The 22,613-nt window shown below is 36.0% G+C and overlaps 1 protein-coding gene across 3 annotated transcripts in view; it reads left to right on the top strand.

Moving 5' to 3' along the window:
* The window catches only part of JAKMIP2 (janus kinase and microtubule interacting protein 2), a 95,143-nt gene extending 72,769 nt beyond the window's left edge, over positions 1-22,374 (top strand). For 2 of the 3 annotated variants that reach the window (XM_039351888.1, XM_039351896.1), the window contains exons 10-21: positions 1,968-2,096; positions 2,598-2,681; positions 3,550-3,612; positions 5,064-5,162; positions 6,494-6,592; positions 8,100-8,153; positions 9,453-9,518; positions 10,520-10,588; positions 11,029-11,106; positions 11,897-12,100; positions 12,504-12,569; positions 16,760-22,374. In XM_039351888.1, the coding sequence (XP_039207822.1) occupies positions 1,968-2,096; positions 2,598-2,681; positions 3,550-3,612; positions 5,064-5,162; positions 6,494-6,592; positions 8,100-8,153; positions 9,453-9,518; positions 10,520-10,588; positions 11,029-11,106; positions 11,897-12,100; positions 12,504-12,569; positions 16,760-16,840 (1,092 nt within the window). In that variant the 3' untranslated portion in view covers positions 16,841-22,374. Of the gene's footprint in view, positions 1-1,967; positions 2,097-2,597; positions 2,682-3,549; positions 3,613-5,063; positions 5,163-6,493; positions 6,593-8,099; positions 8,154-9,452; positions 9,519-10,519; positions 10,589-11,028; positions 11,107-11,896; positions 12,101-12,503; positions 12,570-13,909; positions 13,982-16,759 lie in introns of all 3 variants that reach the window. The other variant, XM_039351907.1, reaches the window with a different exon arrangement.
* The last annotated feature ends 239 nt before the right edge of the window (positions 22,375-22,613 follow it).

Genomic DNA, 22,613 nt, shown 5'->3' with positions numbered 1-22,613 from the left:
TGTTCCATCGAAGTGGAATTTATTCTGCTTTAATCTCTCAGTCAAAAAATACCTTTTCTCTTGAGCAAAATTCTAATAGGACTTTCTTTATACACAACTGCATACGCTATAAAACTTGATCCCTTGTCTTCTCCCTAGCAAAATGCATCAAAACATACCTTGGAACGTTTCTTATTGTCTCCAATGTTGTACTTATTCCATATATTTTGTCAAAGTTTTCCTCTTTATCATCCTCAAACCTAGCCAAAAAATATTGCCAAAGTTTTAGTATCTTTAATATCTCTAATATCTTCACTAGGATCATTCTAGATTGCTCCAAATCTCAAACAAAATTCCTTCACTCTCTCAGTTGCACAGATTATCTAGTTCTCTTTCTAACTCTCTGTTTTAACAGTCTTATTCGTCAAAATCTCCACTTTGTCATTGATTTGTTTTATATCTCCAGGCATTTGTTTTACAGAACTTCCATCTTCTCAACTTCTTCTTTCATCCCCTCTTCCATCTTTATAAATCTTTCATCCATTCTTTTTTCTAAAGCTGTTAGTTTAGTATCAGGTGATTCAGCTAACTTACTCAAACATTTTATGAAGCAGATCTTGTGTAATCCCACTCTCTGCAGGTTGTTCTAGTGGCCCAGTCCACCTCTCAAGCCACCAAGCCACAAAGGTTGGGGACCGCTGCTCTAGTAATCCTCTTCTCCATTTTTGCCACTTTTATGGTGGTTACCATTATGAATTATAATCCAAACATGAAAGTGTCTCAAATAAGGGAAAGAGAAAAGACAAGATCCCCCCTTTTGTTTTTTTCTTTCTGTGCCTTTAATACTTTCATCTCAAGGGGTACTCCAGAGTTATAGTCAGCATCCCATTCTGGCTCATACTACTTTTCCTTTGTTTTATAAAATCCATCAACCGTCAGCACTATTTACTAGTACTCAAAAAACATTTCCACAGAGGTCTAGTTTGTTTGTCAATTTAATTTCAATTAATTCAAAAGCATTTTACTAAAACAACATTTCAAAATAATTATCCTTTAGATATAAACTTATACTCATTCCTTCCTAAGTTTTTTGCCATTAGTTTTTAAATCTTTAAAGCTTTTTTTTCCTTCGTAATTCAGAAAGAATGACTCACTGTGGGTTATTTTTTATCCTGCCACTCAGAAAATCTCTCTTTAGCCGCAAATTAATTACATCTGAAAGTGTTTAAGAAATTAGGCTTGTGGGAACCTTATGTCCATATAGGCTGCCTTAGGGCTCTGAGCTTAACTGAAATCCCACAACTCCCAGCCACTCAATTCATAAGCTGATCACAAAAACCTTAGTTCCAGCAGTTTACTCATGAGGAGTAGTTATTCTGTGTGCAAGTGGGAGAACTCATGATCTCTCCTTTTCGGGTTAAACTGCATTGGCCAGAATTCATATCTAGCTGCTGATCTTTTCTGCAGGGCCCTCTCTGCTCCTTCTAGTTCGTGATGGATCCTCACTGGAAGCTCTCTGTAAATATTTTCATAACCGGTGTATTCCAGAATACAATATTTTGTTTTTTTTCACATAATACATTCCAATCTTATTGTGATACAATTCATTCTTACATGTTCCATATTTTTACAATCTTAGCAGTTACAGATGCTGAGCTTGTCAGCTGGTAAAGCTGAGACTCTGGGTTCAAGACCTGAGTGCTGCACAATGGGGTGATCTCCTGTTACTTGCCCCAGCTTCCTTCCAATCTAGCAATTCAAAAGCATGCAAATGCAAGTAGATGAATAAATATCACTTCAGGGAGAAAGTAACAGCATTCCATGAGCCAGTCACATAATCACGGAAGTGTCTCCAGACAACACTGGCTCGCTCAGCTAAGAAACTGAGATGAGTGCTGCCCCCTAGAGTCGGACATGACTGGACAGGGGAAATCTTTGCCTTTACCTTTACTACACTTAATACTTATCTGAAACTTTCTCTTTTTCAGAGCTTAGCAGCTGAAGAATCGGAGTTGCGATTTAGACAATTAACAAAGGAATATCAGGCCCTGCAGAGAGCCTATGCATTACTGCAAGAGCAAACTGGGGGAATAATAGACGCAGAAAGAGAAGCTAAGGTTGGTATTTGCCAAGGTCAACAGAGCTGTTATCCAAATACATTCCCTAAACATGTGTATGTATCTGTCTATTCATATATATATATATATATATATATATATATATATATATATATATATATATATATATATATATATATATATATATTTCTAATTCATTCATGCAACATACAACAAAATTACAAAAATTTCCATGCAATCAGATAACAATAACATAGACCAATCATTTTGAAGTAATCAAGACTAAGACATGCTAAGAACTTTGTATCTGTCACAGAAAAAAAATGTTATTTAAAAACATAGAGTAAAGTGGAACAAGGTCTGAAACTCATATTATTGGGAGAGCTACAAAAGGACTGTTTTGTTAGCACAAAGAAGCAATATGGCTGCTTGCTAAAGAAAAAGAGTGGCTACAAATATTTGAAAGATAATTTGAAATTCAGGAAGTTTGATGAAATCTAAAAACATTGTTAATGAAGCTGCATCTTTTCTTTTTAACAGGCACAGGAGCAACTCCAAGCTGAAGTTCAGAGATATAGAGCAAAAATAGAAGATCTTGAAAAAATATTGGCCCAGAAAGGACAGGTAGACATAAAACACATAATATGCTTTTTTTCTCAATTACTTTCCAAGTGACTCACACCTGACCCATCACAAGACCCACCACAAGACCCTCACTTGACACACTCACACCTGACCTATTACAACATCCTGACCTGATGAGACCCTCACCTGACATGACCTCACCATCACACCATCACAAGACCTCATGGGCGCTCCATCCCTGGATATTTTTAAGAAGAGACTAGACAGTCACTTGTCCGAAATGGTATAGGTTCTCCTGCTTGAGCAGGGGGCTGGACTAAGATCCCTTCCAGCTCTATTCTATTCAACTAAGACCTACTGACCACACAACATCCTTACAAACAGAAGAACACTGAACACTGACATCCCCCAAACTCCGCTGAAGATGTGACCTATCCTACGAATGAAATGCTCAAAAAATGAACCTTCACCCTCATACTTTGCAAATTATTAGAATTAGTTTGTCATCTAGGAAAGATACATTTTGCACATATGAATCAAGCATTTGAAAGGGTGCTTGCAAACAACGGGAAATAAATATATAAAAGTATCTTGCTGTGTGACCATATACTGTTCATGTCCTTGTATGAATTGCAGCTACTTTGATGCTTCCAATAATAGCCAATAACAATTGTTTCCATTAATTTAGCAAACTTATTGAATTATTTTAGCCTTTTCTTTTCATTGTGACTGAAGTTGTGACTGAATCATGATTGTCGACATGATTCAATGGACTGGAACCATACATCAGTCATTTAGTGGATCTAATTTTATTCATGGGTAATTTAAATCTATTTAATTTAACAAAGCCAATTAACAAAGCCATATATAAACATTTCTTTATATCTTATTCTTTTAAAAAAAATAGGACTCACATTGGGTAGAAGATAAGCAACTTTTTATTAAGAGGAATCAAGAGCTTTTGGATAAGGTATGTTTATACTTGAATGATTGGAAAAGGAATTGCCAGTCTTTTTGTGGGCACATTTGGAATTCTGAGAACACCTTGTGGGTATCCTCCCAAAATAGCATTTAGGAATAGCACTTAGACTTATATACCACTTCATAGGGCTTTACAGCCCTCTCTAAGAGGTTTACAAGAGTCAGCATATTGCTCCCAACAATCTAGGTCCACAGTTTACCAAACTTGGAAGGCTAGAAGGCTGAGGCAACCTTGATCTGGTCAGGATCAAACTCCAGATTGTGGGCAGAGTTAGCCTGCAATACTGCATTCTAACCACTGTGCCATCAAGGTTCCTATATAGTGACTACAAAGAGAGGTTTGCCTCCTACATTTCCTGGAATCGTTTCTGCTCTTTAGCTTACTTTGTCTTCTTTCTGGAAGGTGGCCCACTTCCAAACAAAGCACTGGGCTACACTGACCCACAATTTTTGAATAATAGTTCTAAGACTGGAACCCAGAGACAAGTTGAAATTATTGTGCTTAAGGCAAGTGCTTTGGTTTCCAACATGCCAACTTCCCTTTTCTTTTAATTGAAATAATTTGGAAGGGGGGCAAGAATTCTGCTAGGCACTGAGAAGGATAATGCTTGGCAATTTGTACTGACAGATATGATACTGTGGATTCAGAGTGGTGTTTAAAACTGAAATTTCTGTATATTATTTTGTCCCAGAATCAATTCAACATTCTGACTCCATAATAAGAATCCACTAATTCCCTTGTAATTTCACTAAATGATGATTTGCACACACACTGGGTTGGATTAGATTTAGTCATCTTTAGATTAAGCTATTGAAAACTGTTAGTCATGGCTAACTTCTCCCATTTATTTTAGAAGGTCTGTTCTAGGCAACAGTCCATTAATTACAACATTTGAGACTTGAAGAAATAATTAAATTCTAAATAATAACTCAATTTTTTATTGCACCATCAGACCATATGATTAAAAGTATCTTGAGGTAGTATTTTTTTAATATATTTTTGCACAAGGGTCCTTCAGACTGCTTATTTTTCTCAAATGCTAATCTTTATAATATATGTATAACCATATAAAATTTTAAAATGATGGTGCGGAATCATCAAAAATTATCTTCAAAATTATCCTTGATAATTTTGAAACTTTACTGTCTTAACCAGAAGGAATTTTCCCAAAGTTCTAAATCAGCAAATATGAATCCTTTTGTTATTTGCCAAGTTGCTTTTGAGGTATTCTTCCTATTCTTAAAGAGAATTATTATGACTTTTGTAGACTTTATGCCTCCCACAAGAAAAGCTGATAATAAAATTACAATAACTGAATAGCTTGCTTTCTCGGTGATTATGACTTGTAGGAGGGAGCCAGAACAGCAGTGGTCATATATGTCTAAACAAGTAAGTCTTGGAATCATTTCCGCAATTTATATATTTAGATCTTTTTCTAGATAGAAAAATTGGAAATAGAGAACAATCGACTACAACAGGAGCTACAGGATGCCAGAGATCAGAATGAACTCTTGGAATTTCGAAATCTAGAACTTGAAGTAAGAACTTGCTAATTTTACATTGGGGGATCAGAGAACATTTTAAAGGAGCAAACTTAAATGTTTATGAATGTGTGTGTGTGTGTGTGTGTGTGTGTGTGTGTGTGTATGAGTGTTGTTTGATGCACCCTGTTGGCCAAAATATGGGAAAAAGAAATCTTTTGCCTGTATCAGCCCAATCTAGGGCTATCCACAAGTAGCAGTCGCTACTGCGACATCATTGTGCGCTAAATTTTTGGATTGCTAACAAAGAGTTAAAGGGAGACTGATATAGCTATTTCAAGCTAATTAGCTCTCATCAGCCAGCCATACCCTTCTGGGATTCAAAGCTGGGTTTCTTGCATGTGTGTGTGTATGTATACACACACACACACACACACACACACACACACATTCATATATTGGTCATATTCAGAAAACTGAAATTGGCTTGCGTAATCTTTATCTTTTTGGCTCGAGGAATGTAGACCGTTTCATTGGTACTTGGGTCTCAAAACAGCTGCAATGAAATCTAATGGAGTAAGCCAGTGTGGTATAGTGCTTAAGATATTGAATTAGGCTAGGAACACTCTAGTTCAATTCACCCCTAGTCATAGGTGATTTTGAGCCAGTCATAGTCTTTCAATCCAAACTAATTTGGATGATTATTTAGTAATAAAAGGAGTGCTATTAGGCTACCTTAAGTTCTTTTAGTCAGGGAGTGCAGATAGGATACAGATTTAACAAATTATGCATGCCCATTCAGAAAATAGTTATATAGAGAAATGTGCAAAACGTGGGGGAAATAATTTCCAAGTTGAAAAATAAACAGCTCCACTTTGGAACCAAAACTATTGCAAATATTCTGCTATGGGACAATGGGAAGAGAAAAAGATTGGTCACGCATAGGCAAACATATCTCCCATTCTAAGTTTAAAGAAAAACAACCCAACCAGGGGGGCATGCCAACACTTAAAGCAACATGGAATGAAATCCCCTAGTTTGCCCTAAGCTCAGAGTAAAACCTCAGAAAAATAGGGATACAGGATGTTTTGTTCTGAGAAAAAAAAAATTCCTAAAACAACCTGGTCAAGCTCAGAAACCTGAAAGTTTCTGAGAACTGCTACAGTGAGAATAGGGATGGCCAATCTCAAAACACCATTCTCATCAGAAGTAAGTGTAACTATAAAGTAAGCAACTTGTTCTAAACCCTAAGTATGGCAGAAATTTTAACCAAAAGAATACTCCTTCTGGATCGACTAGGTTCTGCTCCAAAAGCAAAATACTTTTTAGAGGAAAAAGTCAAACAAACAAAAAGTATTTAATGTTTCACCTTTATCTTTTGTTTGAAGGAAAGAGAAAGAAGATCTCCACCTTTTAATCTACAAATCCATCCATTCTCTGATGGTGTAAGTGCTCTACAAATCTACTGTATGAAAGAAGGTGTCAAGGTATGTTAACATGAGGGCATTAAATATAATTATGATTTTTAGTGTGACATCATATATCTTGATAGTTTTCAAAATATGGAGGGAGAGGGAAGAAGGGATCAAATCTGTTCTCCGCCTACAAACATTCAAGATAATATCACTGCTTCAGACAGGAAGGCAGTGCAGAGTGGTGAAAATGGCCAAAAAGATCATTGGCAGTTCCCTCCCTCCCATCCCGGACATAGCACAGAAGCGTTGCTTGAGCAGGGTCCGTACCATTATCTGGGACACTACACATCCTCTTCATGACCTGTTTTCCTTGTTACCTTCTCCAAGGAGGCTTCGTGGTATCCGTAGCAGAACATCCAGATTCAGCCATAGTTTCATTCCATACAGCATTAACCTTGTGAACTCTCAAGCTTCCTCCTTCCATTATATATTCAAGATGGACAGTATTTAATATTTATTTGCTACATATATGTAGAGATGTGAGTCTATATACATATGTTGTTCATAGTATGTTTAGGTGTGTGTCATATATGTGTTTCACTTCGAGAGCGGGCAACTAAATTTCATTTTTGATGTGTGCCGTTGTGCCCACAGTAAAAAAATGACAATAAAGATTATCTTATTTTATCTTATCTTAAAAAAATATGTTTATAGAAAGCTTGTATATGTAATCTACAATTTTCAATCTCAAGTTAAAACTTAAGTTCCATGCATAAGAAGACTCTTAAAGTACAGATAGTGGGCATGTTATGATCCTCCTTTTAATGTGCATTGAAGAGCAGGTTATGTTTTTGCTAACAAAGAATATAGTCTATAATTTTGAAGACTCTAAATTCATTGCAGACAATTCTTGATTCATTGTATATGTGTAAGAATTTGAAGCAGCTTAAGAACTTACACCTACTGATATTGTAATCTATGCATTGTTCAATTCAAAAGGGCCTTCTAGGTAAATCTACAAAAGATTGGACTGTTGGTGTCTTTCTTAGAAGATAGAAGTATGTAATATTCCTTGAAGAAAAAGTGCCAATGGAGAATACAGAGCCATGCCAGAATTCTAATTAATTTTCTATGTTAGGATAGCATTGTCTACTCTCAATTGCGGGAAAACATTTGATACCATTCAGAAAGAAAAATTTGATTATCAACAAATATATAGTGTAGACTGAACATTAGATGATATGAATAAGTTAGATGTTTTTGTAGAAGTCTTAGAGTTGCAAAGAAATGTTTAAGAATCAGTCTAGATGTTTTTCTTCCTCCTCAATATTTGATTGTCTACACCCTACGCATGTCACACAAATAGTTACTTCTTCATTTCTTTTCCTTTGCTACTACCCCATGTAGATAACTGTAAATTAAAGTCTTCTTCACTCCTTTCCACAATGTTTTGGGATCTTTTCTGCTCCTTCACTTAGAAAATACTAAGTCATTTGTAAACCATCAAGTATCATAAAATAGATATTGCTTATGAAAATCTTTGGTCCTTCTTTTCTGAATTTAAACATCTCTTTTACAGGATGTTAGCATTCCAGACCTTATAAAGCAGTTAGACATCTTGGGTGACAATGGGGTAAGTGACATAGGTAGCTAAGTTCTTACTGTGTGTAGCACCATCTGGAAAATGTGTAGTATTACAGAATAAAAGATCAATCAAAATAAATGAATTTAATTCGTTATTCCCCCCTCATTATTTCCTATTTTTATAAATAAAGAGCTTGTCATGTTTGAATTATCTCTTAATGGGCTACTCAGATAGTATTCCATAGTATTTGTGAAACTTTAAAATAAAAAAATGAAGATCTCAGTGTAATAATAGACTAGAACAGTGGTTCTCAACCTTTCTAATGTCGCGACCCCATAATACAGTTCCCCATGTTGTGGTGACCCCCAACCACTTATACATCACCAGGTGCCAGAGGCGTGGCCAAAGAAAAAGGGGGAAAAATGGCAGACAGCCTTGTTTGGCGACCCCCGTGAAATGGTCGTTTGACCCCAAATGGGGTCCCGACCCACAGGCTGAGAACCACTGGACTAGAATGAGCTGGCCCAATCTGCTATTTACACATATAACCAGAAGACACCAAGTTGAAAAAGACTAGACTTAATCCCTATGAATGCTATTCTATTTTTTTTCTAGAAGACAACGTATATTAACATTTATAACAATGAGACCTTATTTAAGAAGTCAAATTACTTGGGGTGTTACTTTTTAGATTACTTTTTTCCTGAAGCTCAAACTTTTTATGTTTATCATTTTAAACATTCCAGACTTCATGGTAAAATACATATGCAAACACTACGCCCACAGCTTTCAATTTATTTGGATGGAAAAAATGTGTGTTTCTAGCTCTTGATACATGAAAAGCTGTTTCTTCTATTTAAGCAGTGCCTCCACAGGGATAGGCACGTATTTATATTTTAACAATAAACATCAACAGCTTTGGGTTGCAAGGGTTTCAGGAGTAACTTCGAAACCATAACACAGAGTTTTGACTTGATTTTTCTCTCTTTATGCTTTTCATTTTTTGCAATTAATTTTTAGGAGTGTTACATCTGTTAAAAACATAATGGATTGATTCTGTGGCTTAACTTCATGCAAAAAAGTAGCTGAAAATCTCAGTGATCTACCACTGAATTTTGAGTCTTTAATATTTCAGAGAGTCAAAAATGAAATTTGGGAATTGCTCATAGGTTGCTGGTTGGAATTTCTGTCTAAGTAAATGTGGAAGACTAGGACTTTTTCAGGGTATCAAAATCCCTGCATCAAGAAGAGATGCATCAGAATAAAACTTTCTGATATTGACCAGATGTCTGCATGGAAAACTAGTGCTGCTTTCTTAATTTCATTTTCTGCCTCTTGAATTTTCAGAATTTGAGAAATGAAGAGCAAGTGGCTATAATTCAAGCCAGTACTGTATTATCTCTGGCAGAAAAGGTATTTTAAAATTTTGTATCTCATGTATATTATTTAATATGAATCAAAAAGGTTAACACATGATACAGAATTACGAATAGAAGAGAAAAATGCAATTAATGGGAAAATATGCAATCTGTATGTGTGGTGTGAACAAATAACAATGAAATGTTATCCAAAGTACACCCAAAGTACCTTGTTCAAGTTGGACTCCCACTAAGGCAACCATTTTAATTTGCTTTATTTAACTTTTCCAATTGTCCAAGTCACAGCTTGCTTTAGCCAGTTGGCTCCAGTCCATGTTGACGAAATTAGTATTTAATTATATAGATACATTTCTAGATATAAGAACTCTTTGTCTAGAGAAGCCTTATTATAGAATAATAACAGAGTAAGTAATGATATATTTTAGGTATGCCAGCTAGCTGGGTTTGTCTTTTAAGTAGAGAAATTATGAAAAATAGCATAGTATGATGCATGCTGTAGTAATGTACACTAACTAGGTCAATCTGTACTTTAAACAGAGGACAGATGTCTCTGATGGCTCCAAGTCTGCATATGTTTAAATAATAATACAAATGGTCAGCATTCAGTAGTATAGCAGCACAAAACAAAATAAATATTTTGGAAAGACAAAAATAGCCACAAAAATGAATAAATGCACACAGTTAGCCTAAGACTTGCCAAGACTTTGCTTAGAAAATATTTTCAGGTCTGAGACCTAAAAGGTAGTAACCATACACCTCTGATCATGTACAGGACATTCCTCAGCTGTAACTAGCCATCATAGATCTGGAGATACGTTTCAATTCCAGGTCAGAGGAAGTAGTCAGATTTCATTTCTCATTCCTCTTCTCCTTGATGATCAACTGATAGCAAGTGGCTATAAGCAACTTCAGTCAAAATTCTACTCTCTGAGTTTACAGTTGACGAAACAGAAAGACAGCACTTTTGGTAATATTATAGTCCTGAAAGTGGAACTGGAACTGGGACTTAATAATAGCTTTTTTTTCCCCTCCTAGTGGATACAGCAGATTGAGGGGGCTGAAGCAGCTCTGCACCAGAAGATGATGGAACTGGAAAGTGACATGGTAGGAAAGAAAACCTTTTGGGAATGGGGGCAAGGGCAGTTTTTACTGTATCCTATGCTTATTGTTAGTTGCCTGCTGGAGTTTGCTTTGATTTTGTCTGAGTATTATTATAGATAATTCTCGAGTTACAACTATTTGTTTAGTGACCATTTGGAGTTACAATGGCACTGAAATAAATGACTTATATGACTGTTTTTTTACACTTACGAGCATTGCAGCATCCCCATGGTCATGTGATCCAAATTCGGGCCCTTGGCAACTGGCATGTATTTATGACAGTTGAACTGTCCCCCAGGTCATGGGATCACCAACTGTAACCTTCCCTTCCAATAAGCGGAATCAATGGGGGAAGCCAGATTCAGTTAATGATTATCTGTATATATTTTCTTATTTCAATAATAATAAAGGTAGTATTTTTTTTAAACTGTCATTCAATGTAGGAGCAGTTCTGTAAAATAAAAGGTTATCTGGAAGAAGAACTGGACTACAGGAAACAAGCTCTTGATCAGGCCTATATGGTAATTTGAAAGCCAAGGATGGAAACAAAAGTACATTTCAGAATGCAAGTTTGTTGCACTCCAGCGGTAAATGCATGGGCTTGTAGGATGTTCTCATGTGAGTTTAGTTAAAATAAACTCCAAATTAATGTGATTTTTAGATAAGAAAGAAAGAGGCAGGGTGAAGAAGCTCATCTCACTCTCAGGAGGTTGAGAGTTCAGTCCTAGGCAGCATCAGATGTTTCTCTATCAGGGCACAAAGAGAAAATATGTGCTGCCAACTCCATGTAGGTTTCAGAAAGGGCATCCAGTCAGTAAATGCTCAGCTGTATCCAGTCACTTGGCCCCACCTCGACAGAAGGGTGAGAGAGACAGAAAGAGAGAACTTTCTATGAAATAATGTGTCAGACTACTTTTTGTATTCCTTACATAATGGAGAGCTCCAGTGAATATCTGAATTTCCACTCCCAAAGGCATAGCACATTGCATGTTAACTTCAACAGGGTGAAGCACTGTCCACACAGAGCTTTATTTACCATTGGAATGCATAGAAAAACCAATGGTATGTCCTGAAAAGGAGGGAGGATAGGTAGTGGGAGTAAAAAAGTTTACTTTCAGATGTCATATGGAGCTATTAGTGATCATCAGATTTGAGGCGTTGAATGTAGTATGCTGTGTTTGAGAGAAATACATAGCATAGTTATTGTCTATTAATTCTAGTTGGTTCTGATCTAAAATACGTACAGAGACAAACAGATAGTTTTGACCAGATTGTATCCCCCTTCCATATTTTTGTTATGCTATTGCTTAGAGAATCCAGGAGCTTGAGGCTACCCTTTACAATGCTTTGCAACAAGAAACAGTGATAAAGTTTGGAGAACTGCTGAGTGAAAAACAGCAGGAAGAACTTCGAACTGCGGTAGAGAAATTGAGAAGGCAAATGCTGAGAAAAAGCAGAGAATATGACTGTCAGATCCTTCAAGAGAGAATGGAATTGCTTCAACAGGCACATCAGGTGAGGTTCGAAGTATAGAAAAACATTAGGGAGGTTCAGTTTATATATGGGTTCCATTGTATTTATTATTGAGATAAAATGTGAGGGAAATGGTTAAATAATTATTAAAGATTGTGGCTCATATTAGAGAGCAATGAACGTGTAAATACAAATTTTAATCAAATTAAAATTGTTAGTTTTTTAATAGGCCACATTCCCTCCATGTTAAAGTGAAATCCTTTCACTTAATTATGAAGCCAAGTTTGTCCCTCAGCCTGGAGAAGGCTAAAACCCATGTAATTAGATACTTATTTTTCATAGGTGTGAATTTTAGTTTTAAATGAATTTTCTTTAATCAGACTTCATAAGAAATGAGGGTTTTCATTTATTTGATTATTTATGGATATATTCAATTTGTTTCTAGAGGATCCGAGATTTAGAAGATAAAACAGACATCCAGAAGAGGCAGATAAAAGATTTGGAAGAAAAGGTTGGTTGTTTTACATATAAAAAAAATCAATACTTAATTTCCTATTTTATAACTCTAGGAGCTCCAACTAGTTATTTTAGCATAGCCATTTCTCAGTCAACTGTCCTTGAATCAGACTTTTACTATTCAGCTCCAGTAATTTCCAGCAATTTCCAGTTTTCATGGTCTTTCTAGCTGTGGATTATAAGAGTATGAAACAACTGGAAGAGATCTGGTTGGGAAATGTTATATTACTATAGTACTGTGAATAAATTATGGTGATTTTTATTTTCTTCTTAGGTATTCTAATCCAGGAGGGTTTTGTAGATGGATGGATGGATGGATGGATGGATGGATGGATGGATGGATGGATGGATGGATTTCATTCTATTAGAAAAAAGCAAAACTTTCCCTTCACCAATACTCTACCACCATTTTCAGAGATGTCATGGGAACCTTTTGATGATCTTTGGAAGAACACAACCAAGGCAAATTATGTGCCCCACTAACCAGGAAGGGTTTTCAATCTCTCTCTGACTGTTGGGTGTCATTTTTTGGGTGTCTTCAAATGATATCAGAATCTAATCTCTCTCCTCATTCAGATTCCCTTTAAAATCACACTATAATAATAAAGAAATAACAGAAATCAGATTTTACCCATTATTTTACCGTTATATCAGTTTGAACACAATAAGAATAACCAGCTTTAAAATATTATTATACTGTAGTGGTACTATATTCTTTTTTCAATCTGCCCTTTTATTTAATAGACTGTTTTCTCAGAATCAGTCAATAAATTCAGGGGATTTTAGCTAACTAATATTTTATCTTAGTTTAAAATACAAATTAAAATACTGGCATGGTTCATTTATAGCATGATGGATGTTGTTTCAAGGAGAAGACTAAACACTGTGATTAAACATAAAAAACTGGAGTTCATAACACAAAAGCTTACTCATGATGCTATCCTTTTGCTAGGTTTTCTTGTTAATCAAGTTTGATTGCAAAAATATAAATAATTCACCCTAAATTACTAATGTAATCAAAAAGGGAGTTTCAATGAAACTTAGGAAATAGAAATTTAGGACAAGGATATCTTGTGGGTTGAGTCCTTCCAATGAACTGACTTGGAATTCCTCTATGGGAAAACAGCTACCTGTGGATCAGATGATATCACCAAAACTTAAACCATTAATATTAGATTAGCACTAAGAAGATTAACTAGTAGGATAAAGCCTTAAATTTTAGTCCTGTATGATTTCTTAGACCAAGTCTATTGGATTTTATTTCATTTCAAATCATACGCCATATCTATGATAATAAAAAAGGATCTGACCTCTTAAAACTATTTTTTCTTGCAGTTTCTGTTTCTGTTCTTGTTCTTCTCTCTTGCCTTTATTCTTTGGCCTTGATGTCAATGTGCCTCTTGAAAGGTAAGGCTGATTCTTTCTTTCCTTTTTGATATCAGAATATTCTTTTCCAATTCAGTTCCAAAGTAGCACAGTTATTATGTGAATATATGGACTCATATTAGAGACGGCAATGGAAGGATAAACTGAGGAACTGTTAAATATTTCACAAAGTTCTATTGCTTTTTACATATTACACAGAGAGCAAAAGTTCTGCAAAAGCTATCAAAGCAAATTTCAGCTACCTAGTAAGTAAAATTCAGGTATGTGTTTGTACGTATACATAACACTTATATATATATATGTAGGTCTTTGGTTATTCGAGTTTTCTCCCGCATCAAATTGGAAGTGTCTTGGCGACGTTTTGACGAAGTCTCATTCGTCATCTTCAGGCTGGTGCTTTTGGCTTCGTGCTTCTAGGAGCAATGTGTGATCGTAGCTGTTTCTTCCTTTTAACTGCCAGTGGGGGTATGAACTGATTGGATAAGAGCTTGACTGTGTTCTGATTGGATGGAGGTGTGTTCTGATTGGTTAGGAGCTTAGCTGTGCTCTGATTGGATGGGGGGTTTGCTGTGCTCTGATTGGTTGGGGGAGTGTTCTGTTTGGGTGGGCGCTTTGTTGTGCTCAGGTTAATCTGAGTTGCAGGGGGATGTGAGATGGTAAGCATTGCCATTGCTTGGCTTCGTGTCTGTGGCCGTGCCCCATCTTCATGGTGGGTGTCAGTTTGCTTCATGTATGGTGGAGGGGTTCTCACCATGAAGATGTGGCACGGCCACGGACGCGAAGCCAAGCAATGGCAATGCTCACCATCTCACATCCCCCTGCAACTCAGATTAACCTGCTCTCATCCAATCAGTTCATACCCCCACTGGCAGTTAAAAGGAAGAAACAGCTACGATCACACATTGCTCCTAGAAGCACGAAGCCGAAAGCACCAGCCTGAAGATGATGAATGAGACTTCATCGAAACGTCGCCAAGACACTTCCAATTTGACACGGGAGAAAACCCAAATAACCAAAGACCTACATACAGTGTGTATATATGTGTGTGTGTGTGTGTGTGTGTGTGTGTGTACGTACGTACATACACACACACACACCTAAAAATCTAAAACATTATTTATTGTAATACATAATGGAATATTTTCTTTCCCAATGAAATTGTCTGTATGAATATGTGTATATTTGGTGTATGGTGTATACATGTGCATATATTATTATTTTTCCTCACATAAGTTATTTGTAAGTTACATTTTCAAACACAAAACTGTAATTTGTAGTAATCAATTTATTGTCATACCGTAGTATAGTTTTTAAGTACCTCATTGTATTTAATGATTTCCTATTGTTATAGAATAAAAGCATGAGAGCAGTGTATTTCAACATGATAAAAGGTTAAATATGCTGAACACAATGAACCCCAGAGAAGAGTTCAGATCTTGGGTCAAAATTATATATATATATATATATATATCAATGGCACATAGGAAAATTTTCAGTCAATGGAGAACTTTCCACTCTTTCAAATAAGTAAAGGTACAAGGCAAGATATCTACATTCTCCCCTGTTATTATCTTTCCTGTAGAAATATTGGCAAAAATGTTCCAAGATGACAAATAACAAGTCTCAAATATACCACCATAAGCTCAAATATTATGTAGATGATATAGTATTAACTATCACGGAATCACAATGGGCAAGAAGATCATTTATTAAAACAATCCAGTGTTAATGTCAATCAAATCAATGTCCAGATAACATTGCTAGAAATCATAAATGAAAAGAAGCTGATGAGCTGATTTCTGATGTGTGTAGTTCCAATGGGTCTGAATGGCCAGTGTGGCAGAAAAATATTGAACCATATAGGACTTTTAGCAGATCAAACATCTCTCATTTAATCTAAACTGATTAGCCTCTGCCTTGGTAAGACCACTCTTGGAATATTATATCTAGTTTTGGTCACCTCAGTATAACAAAGATGTTGAGACTCTAGAAAGAATGCAGAGAAGAGCAAAGAACAAAGATGATTAGGGGACTGGAAGCAAAAACATGAAAAACAGTTGCTGGAATTGGGTATGTAGTTTAATGAAGAGAAGGACGAGGGAGGACATGATAGCAGTGTTCCAATATCCCAGGGACTGCCACAAAGAAGAGGGGGTCAAGCTATTCTCAAAGCACATGAAGGCAGGAGAAAAAGCAATGGTGGAAACTAATCAAGAACAGAATCAACTTAGAAATAGGGAGAAAATTCCTGACAGTGATAACAATAAGTGAAACAGCTTCCTTTCAGAAGTTGTGGATACTCCATTCCTGGAGGTTTTTAAGAAGAGATTGGACATCCATTTTCTGAAATGGTATAGGGTCTCCTGCTTGAGCAGGGAGTTGGACTAGAAGATCTCTTCCAACTCTGTTATTCTGTTATCTATGAAGGTATGTCCAAAATGTTAAAATGTTGATGTATTATAAATTTGGATCCAGAGTAATATAATGGTTAAGATAGCGACTTGGACTAGAGAACCATGTGCAGGACTAGCCTTGATCACAGAGCTTAGTGAGTGACTTTGGTAGCTCTGCAACCCTATATTATGGAAAGAATAAATTGGGTAGCAGCTCCAGGATATGTATCCTTGAGCTTTCAAGAGCAAAGGTTGTATAAATGCAATAATCAGTTTTTAAAGAATAAATGAGAACTTATTTTAATCCAATATAAGATACTCTAGAGTTCATGGAACTTGCAGGGTAATTAAATTTCACTAATGCAGATTCCTTCAACAGTGCTTTTTTTTTTTTTTCATTTTCCAGACTGATCAACAACACAGAAAAGTCCTGAGAAGGCAGATGCTTCCAAACCCACAAAAAGAACACTGTTTACAACTACTTTAAAACAAAGCAACATTCTGCAATCAAGACCACTCCCACCATGCAGTTTAAAGCCATTATTCAAGATTTGTTACTTGACAGTTCCTGTCTAAAGCTACAATATCAGCTGCACTTAAAGGAATTCTGTGAGGAAGAAGAGAATATCCCAGCAGCATACATCACTAAGATTATTTCTTTAAAAAAAATCAGCAAGAAGCCACATTCAGCAGATTGAATAAAAGTATGTCAGGCAAGGAACCAAAGTGACTACAGACTATCAATCCCTGCTGTGCAGGGGTATTATTTTAAACATAAAACATCAACTTCCCATAAAAGTCTTCAATAATTGAGGGGACAAAGTATTTAGAGTTCTAAGAGGACCATTACAATAATATCCATTTGAAAAAAAATTGGCTTTCTTAATACAGGGACACTTTTTTTTCTGTTTTTAAACTCAGGAACAATGACAGCTGCAATGTGAACAAAAAAAACTCTTATTTTTGTTTCAAACTGGGTGGACAACAGGATTGATATAATTGACATTAACCTACTGCTGCCTACTGGATCAAGGATGATCAGGCCTAGTGAGAGTGGCTGACAGTGCTTGTGAGGACCAATGCTGTCGTCTTATGAAAACCCTCCATGAAGAACTGTGCGCTAGAAATGTATGTTACGTCAAATGAAAAACTCTTCCAAGAATGCCACACTAATTTAACTAGCTGCTTAATATCTATTCAGGAACTGGGATAGAAGGGTAAGAAACAATGGCATTTGAGAAGAAGCAAACACCTTTAGTGAGACTTCAGCTTCACAAAATTTCTTCTTTTAATTCATTCAGCAGTTAATGTGCTTAATGAAATAAGCCTTTTGTTTTCCCTCATCATGTTTCTTTTCTTCACTGGCTGCAAGAATTGTAAGGAGTTCATCTACATCTCTTGATTAGCAAGCCTGCACGTAAAAATGCAAATTTATTTTGTGAGAATAGGTCTGAAAGTAGCATTAAGGTCTATAGTATCTTAATGCAGCATTTCTTTTCTAGGTGACAAGGTATTACCTTCAGTTTTGATGGTTTTCCTTATGGAAGTATTTCTTGGTCATGCTCATGGTCCTTTGAAATCACTGACTTGTATTTGAAAAAAAATTCCTATTTATTAATTCCTTGCATTCAGGGCAAGGGGATCAGTGCACTTAAGACAGCAGGAGAGATTAGTGGAGATTAGTATCCCACCACTATTGCTCCCAAAAATCCTTACTGCCCAATTTTTCCATTTGTACTTTCCTCTTAGGCTACCACATCTGGACTGTAAAAATCCAAACGACCAATCAAATGGCAACAAAGTGTCTTCTGCATCTCTTTGCTTGGATTTTTTTTAATCTGCAGCCCAGATATGGTAGACATGTTTATTCCCCCTATAGACCGCCCAACAAGGGTTGGACGGTCACCCATAAACCTGTATAATTTAATTACATTTAAAAATAAAAGAAATAATCTTATTTTTCTTCTGGATGTTTGTTCCTGAACTCATATCAATAATAATAGCATCCATCTTTATAAGTGTACTTTAGCTTAGCACTCAAAATCGGTCTGAAGTCATCTAGCGAAATCTCTTCCAATCCGAGATTGCAAGGCTGAACATTTTGAGCATCTACTGCTTGCTCATCATCATGCCTGATTTGATACCCAAGTACATTAATTAGCCCTATATTCACCCATACCTGGCTTCATATCTGCTCTTTAAAAATCCATCCTTTCCTAGTATTTGTTTGGGTCACAGGTAGTTTGGTGGACTTTGCCTCTGGGAATTCGTTAGAGGGTCAGGCAAACCTTGAAGATATTTCTCTAAGGGACCCTCAGGCTCTTTCAGATACTTTAGATTTTAAGTTAAACACAATTAGTATTTAGCCATCCAGAAAAAATATTGTTATTTATCACACAATTATGGTAATAGCAGACAACTGGACTACTCAATGGAATCTCTTGGTCTGTTCTTTCTCAAGTACAGTTCTGAGTTGAGTCTGTGTAATCAGTTTTGTTCTATCAACCAAAGAACATATCAAGTTGGTTTCTAAAATCTGCTTCTAAAATTCCAAAGGAGGCAAGGATTCAGCCCTTGTAGTCAACCAGTTGGTACGCTGAAGATTTTGATATGTATTGCATGCCTCAAAGTACATACTTAATATACTTTGATAAATTTACATCATATAATTCCAAAATCTTACTTAGATCCAAACTATATCTCTCTTTGAACTTGTCCCTTCCTTTTAGATTTTCATTGAATAGGACCATTACAACTAAAAATATAATAAAGAGAAAAGAGGTACATGTCAAACTTTGAATTGCTTAATGATAAGTTACTTTTTGGCCTCCAACTTCAAGAACATTCTTCCACATGTACCAGTCTGCTCTGGACCTAAGCATGCAACTAAAGCTTGCTGGGAAATGTCCAGGCATGAAATTGTCCTTGTTAGATGAGAATGCATTGTAGGTTGCACACAGCACACAAGCAAACAGTAGTACTGAAAAGCAAAATATCTTCCTTTACTGATCTTGTTCCTTGAGGATTCTCTAATATTATCTGTTTCTGCGTTTATTATACGGTAATATACCTTGCAGAATATGATTAGGTTTCCAAAGAGCAACTCTATATGAAACAGTTTAATGTAATTTATTTATATAACGTATTCAGCAAAATTGATGATATTCCCCAAAAACCCAATTTTTTTCTATCTAAACCCCAATTTTTTTTCTATCTTGTGATTGACGTTTTTCATCTGCCGTTTGCTTTCTATTGTCAAATGATTCCAGTAAAAAAAATTAAATACTTATTTTCATTTCTTTTTTATAATTCCCTAGTCTTTGTCAGAGGAATCCCAGAAGCTACAGATGAAATTCATGACGACTGATATCTATACGAAACTGAAAGTTTATGGAGATATGCGTAGTAGTATGCTATTTGCCACCTGTACCATTTAGTATATGATTTGTGGTCCTAATTGCTAGTTAACATATTATTGCTGTATTTTTGCTACCAAGGAGGACAGCAAACTGGTGAAGCTGCCTGTTACTGCCTGGAGGACCATAAGCACATGAACTTGATATACTAGTTGTTGCTGTGGTCCATCTACCGGGAAGTAGAGGAAAGTGAACCAAGTAAACTTATCCATGTAGCAATAGTAATAGCACTTAGACTTATATACCTTTGTGGTTCTAAAATAATTGAGGAAGAAATATTCAGCGTGCAGACTATTTCCTGTTTTGTAAGAGAATGTTATAGATCACCTCAGTCCAGTTACTGGCAACTACAACACACTGAAAAGATATATACACAGTGAATTCTTATGACAGTCTAAGCCAGTGCTTCTCAAACTTGCTGGCTGGGAAATTCTGGGAGTTGAAGTCCACACAGCTTAAAGTTGCCAAGTTTGAGAAACACTGGTTTAAAATTTTCCCTCTCTAGCATTAGTGCAGTATAAAACTGAAATAAAACATGCAGATGTATACACACAAACACAGAGACAAAGACATACACACACAATGTGATATTTAAAAGAAGAAACATTCAACAGCTATATAACATCTTCCATGAAACTTAGAATGTAGCAGTATGATTTCTTTATATCACTGGGACTTTGCGCTTACAGCTACCATTTCTTAAATGTCTCGGTTTTCTTATAGGATTGGGTCATAAATAAATACCCAGCTCTATGTTTCAATTGTGTTTTCAACATGCAAATTTGCCTTGTGTGACCACTAACCTGTTTCACTGATGGAAGTGATTCTTCTTAAAAGGACCATGTCAACATGCAATTGCATCCAAATATAAACATAACTTTATTAGGTAATAATGGCTGATATCACTGATATATTTGCTCTTGTACCCATGTAAATCTTCTATTCTGCAAATATCATCATCAGACAATACAGTACATAATTTGCCTTTGTCATTTGACTTCCTCTGTATGGAGTGACTGAGATTTCATCCTTTTAACAGTTCAGAAAAATAGGTCTTTCAGTCTGGGGCAAGAGAGTTGCGTTGATAGCATATGGCTTGTTGTCTTTTGTCACACTTGTCCCTTGTTGTGTCTTTCTATTCTCATGGAATTTAATTTCAATTGCTCCTCCATCCTTTGAAAAGTATCACTTAAGGAAATGCTAAGGAACAGTCTTAGCATGCTGAAGAAACTACAATCTTCTCAGCTCTGCCTTTAGTATTGCAATATGTTCTTTGTAAATGCATGTTCAGCCCACTTTCTCTGATATGTACAACCAGATTTTTGATTAAAGCTGTGGAGGAGGATAGTTAAACCCCAGCTCCATACATGAAGGTTTACTATGGAGAACATTCAGAAGGGGCTTTTTTCCCCCCTCTGCTCAGTGAAACCCAATCTGTGCCTAATATCCACCTCTTGACACTGACTCTCAAACTCTCCACAAGTCAACATTAGTTCCCTTATATACATATGTATGTCAATACATTCATATTTTTGTGTACATTATATATATATATATATATTTCTGTGTACATAGTAGGATGCTTTTACCTCTTATGAAACTATATTTCCACTTCCAAGAAGGAGTTTGCGGGATGAAAAGGGTGTTTCAGAGGCAGGAAGCTTCTGGGAAAGGTGAAGGTGAATTCGCAGTTTCATCCTAATGAAAGTGGCCCTATAGCACCAACTAGCACAGGAAGTCATTGTATGTGTGTACAGTTAATCCTACAAGCATTTGTAACCCACCAGACCCCGCTGGTCAGGCCCACTGGAAGGATCTCCCTACTGAATTTTTCATAAAATAAAGCCAGATGGATTAAGCCATCGCAACTGGCTCCTTGTGTTTTCAATTTGACATTTCACTGACAACTCCACAGTATTTTTTTTTTCCAGCATCAACACCACGTGGCTTCCATTGACATCACTATTGAGAAAGATGTCTCAAATTAGCCTTTTGAAATGAAAGGGGGTGTGTGTGCATTTGTGTGGCAAATATTCAGTAAAAAAGCCTCATATGCAACTCAGCAGTATTACTTTTCACAACTCTTACAATACCACGCTTTCCCTTTTTGACATGTGGAAAGGTAACGCAGCATAGTTTTCTTGCAAGTGTGGTAACATTTCCATTTTCTCAAGGGCAGTCAGCCACCTGGGAATCAGTTGCTCTGGTGAACTAACGAAGTATTTTCCTCTGTTATTTTCTATTTGGACTATGCTAACTGACCCCTTTTTATCTCTCTGAATTTAAATTCAGGAAAGTGCTACTCTATTTGATTGCAATTCTACTTTCTCTACTGCATCTCCTTGTATATAACTTCCTCCCCTTTTTGTGTCTATACTTCCAGAAGAGAATTGTAAATTATTTGGCAGGATGACTCTTTGATAAACACTGGGACCCATGTATATGTACTGTATGTATTAACGTGTAGATGAAGATCCTTACTGTATGTAAAGTTTTATGGATGGTTATTTTTTAATTTATGTATTTAATATAGGGTTCAATGACCACTGGTGTTTTAGTTTGTATAAAAAAAAATAATAAAACTGCAGCATTTTTTAAAACTTCACTTTACATTAATGGATGTATTATCCCCAGATTGTTGAAACCTGATTCAGAACAATATACAGAAGGGCAAGAAAGCAATAAAATTCCATCGGCTTCCTATCACATGCAAATTATCACCAGAAAATTAGCAAATTTTCAGCTTGGGACTGTATTTTTTCCAGGCATGATCGGGGCAGCGTCCTGGTATATATAAAGTAATAATAAAGTTGTGTGCCTCTGACTATGTGGTAAGTAAATTTT

Source organism: Crotalus tigris, unplaced genomic scaffold (genome assembly GCF_016545835.1).
Source record: "Crotalus tigris isolate CLP2741 ecotype Arizona unplaced genomic scaffold, ASM1654583v1 scf7180000017568.12009008, whole genome shotgun sequence".
NCBI classification, from domain to species: domain Eukaryota; kingdom Metazoa; phylum Chordata; class Lepidosauria; order Squamata; family Viperidae; genus Crotalus; species Crotalus tigris.
Note: the sequence above shows the minus strand (reverse complement) of the source record. Positions and strands in the feature narration are given on the sequence as shown.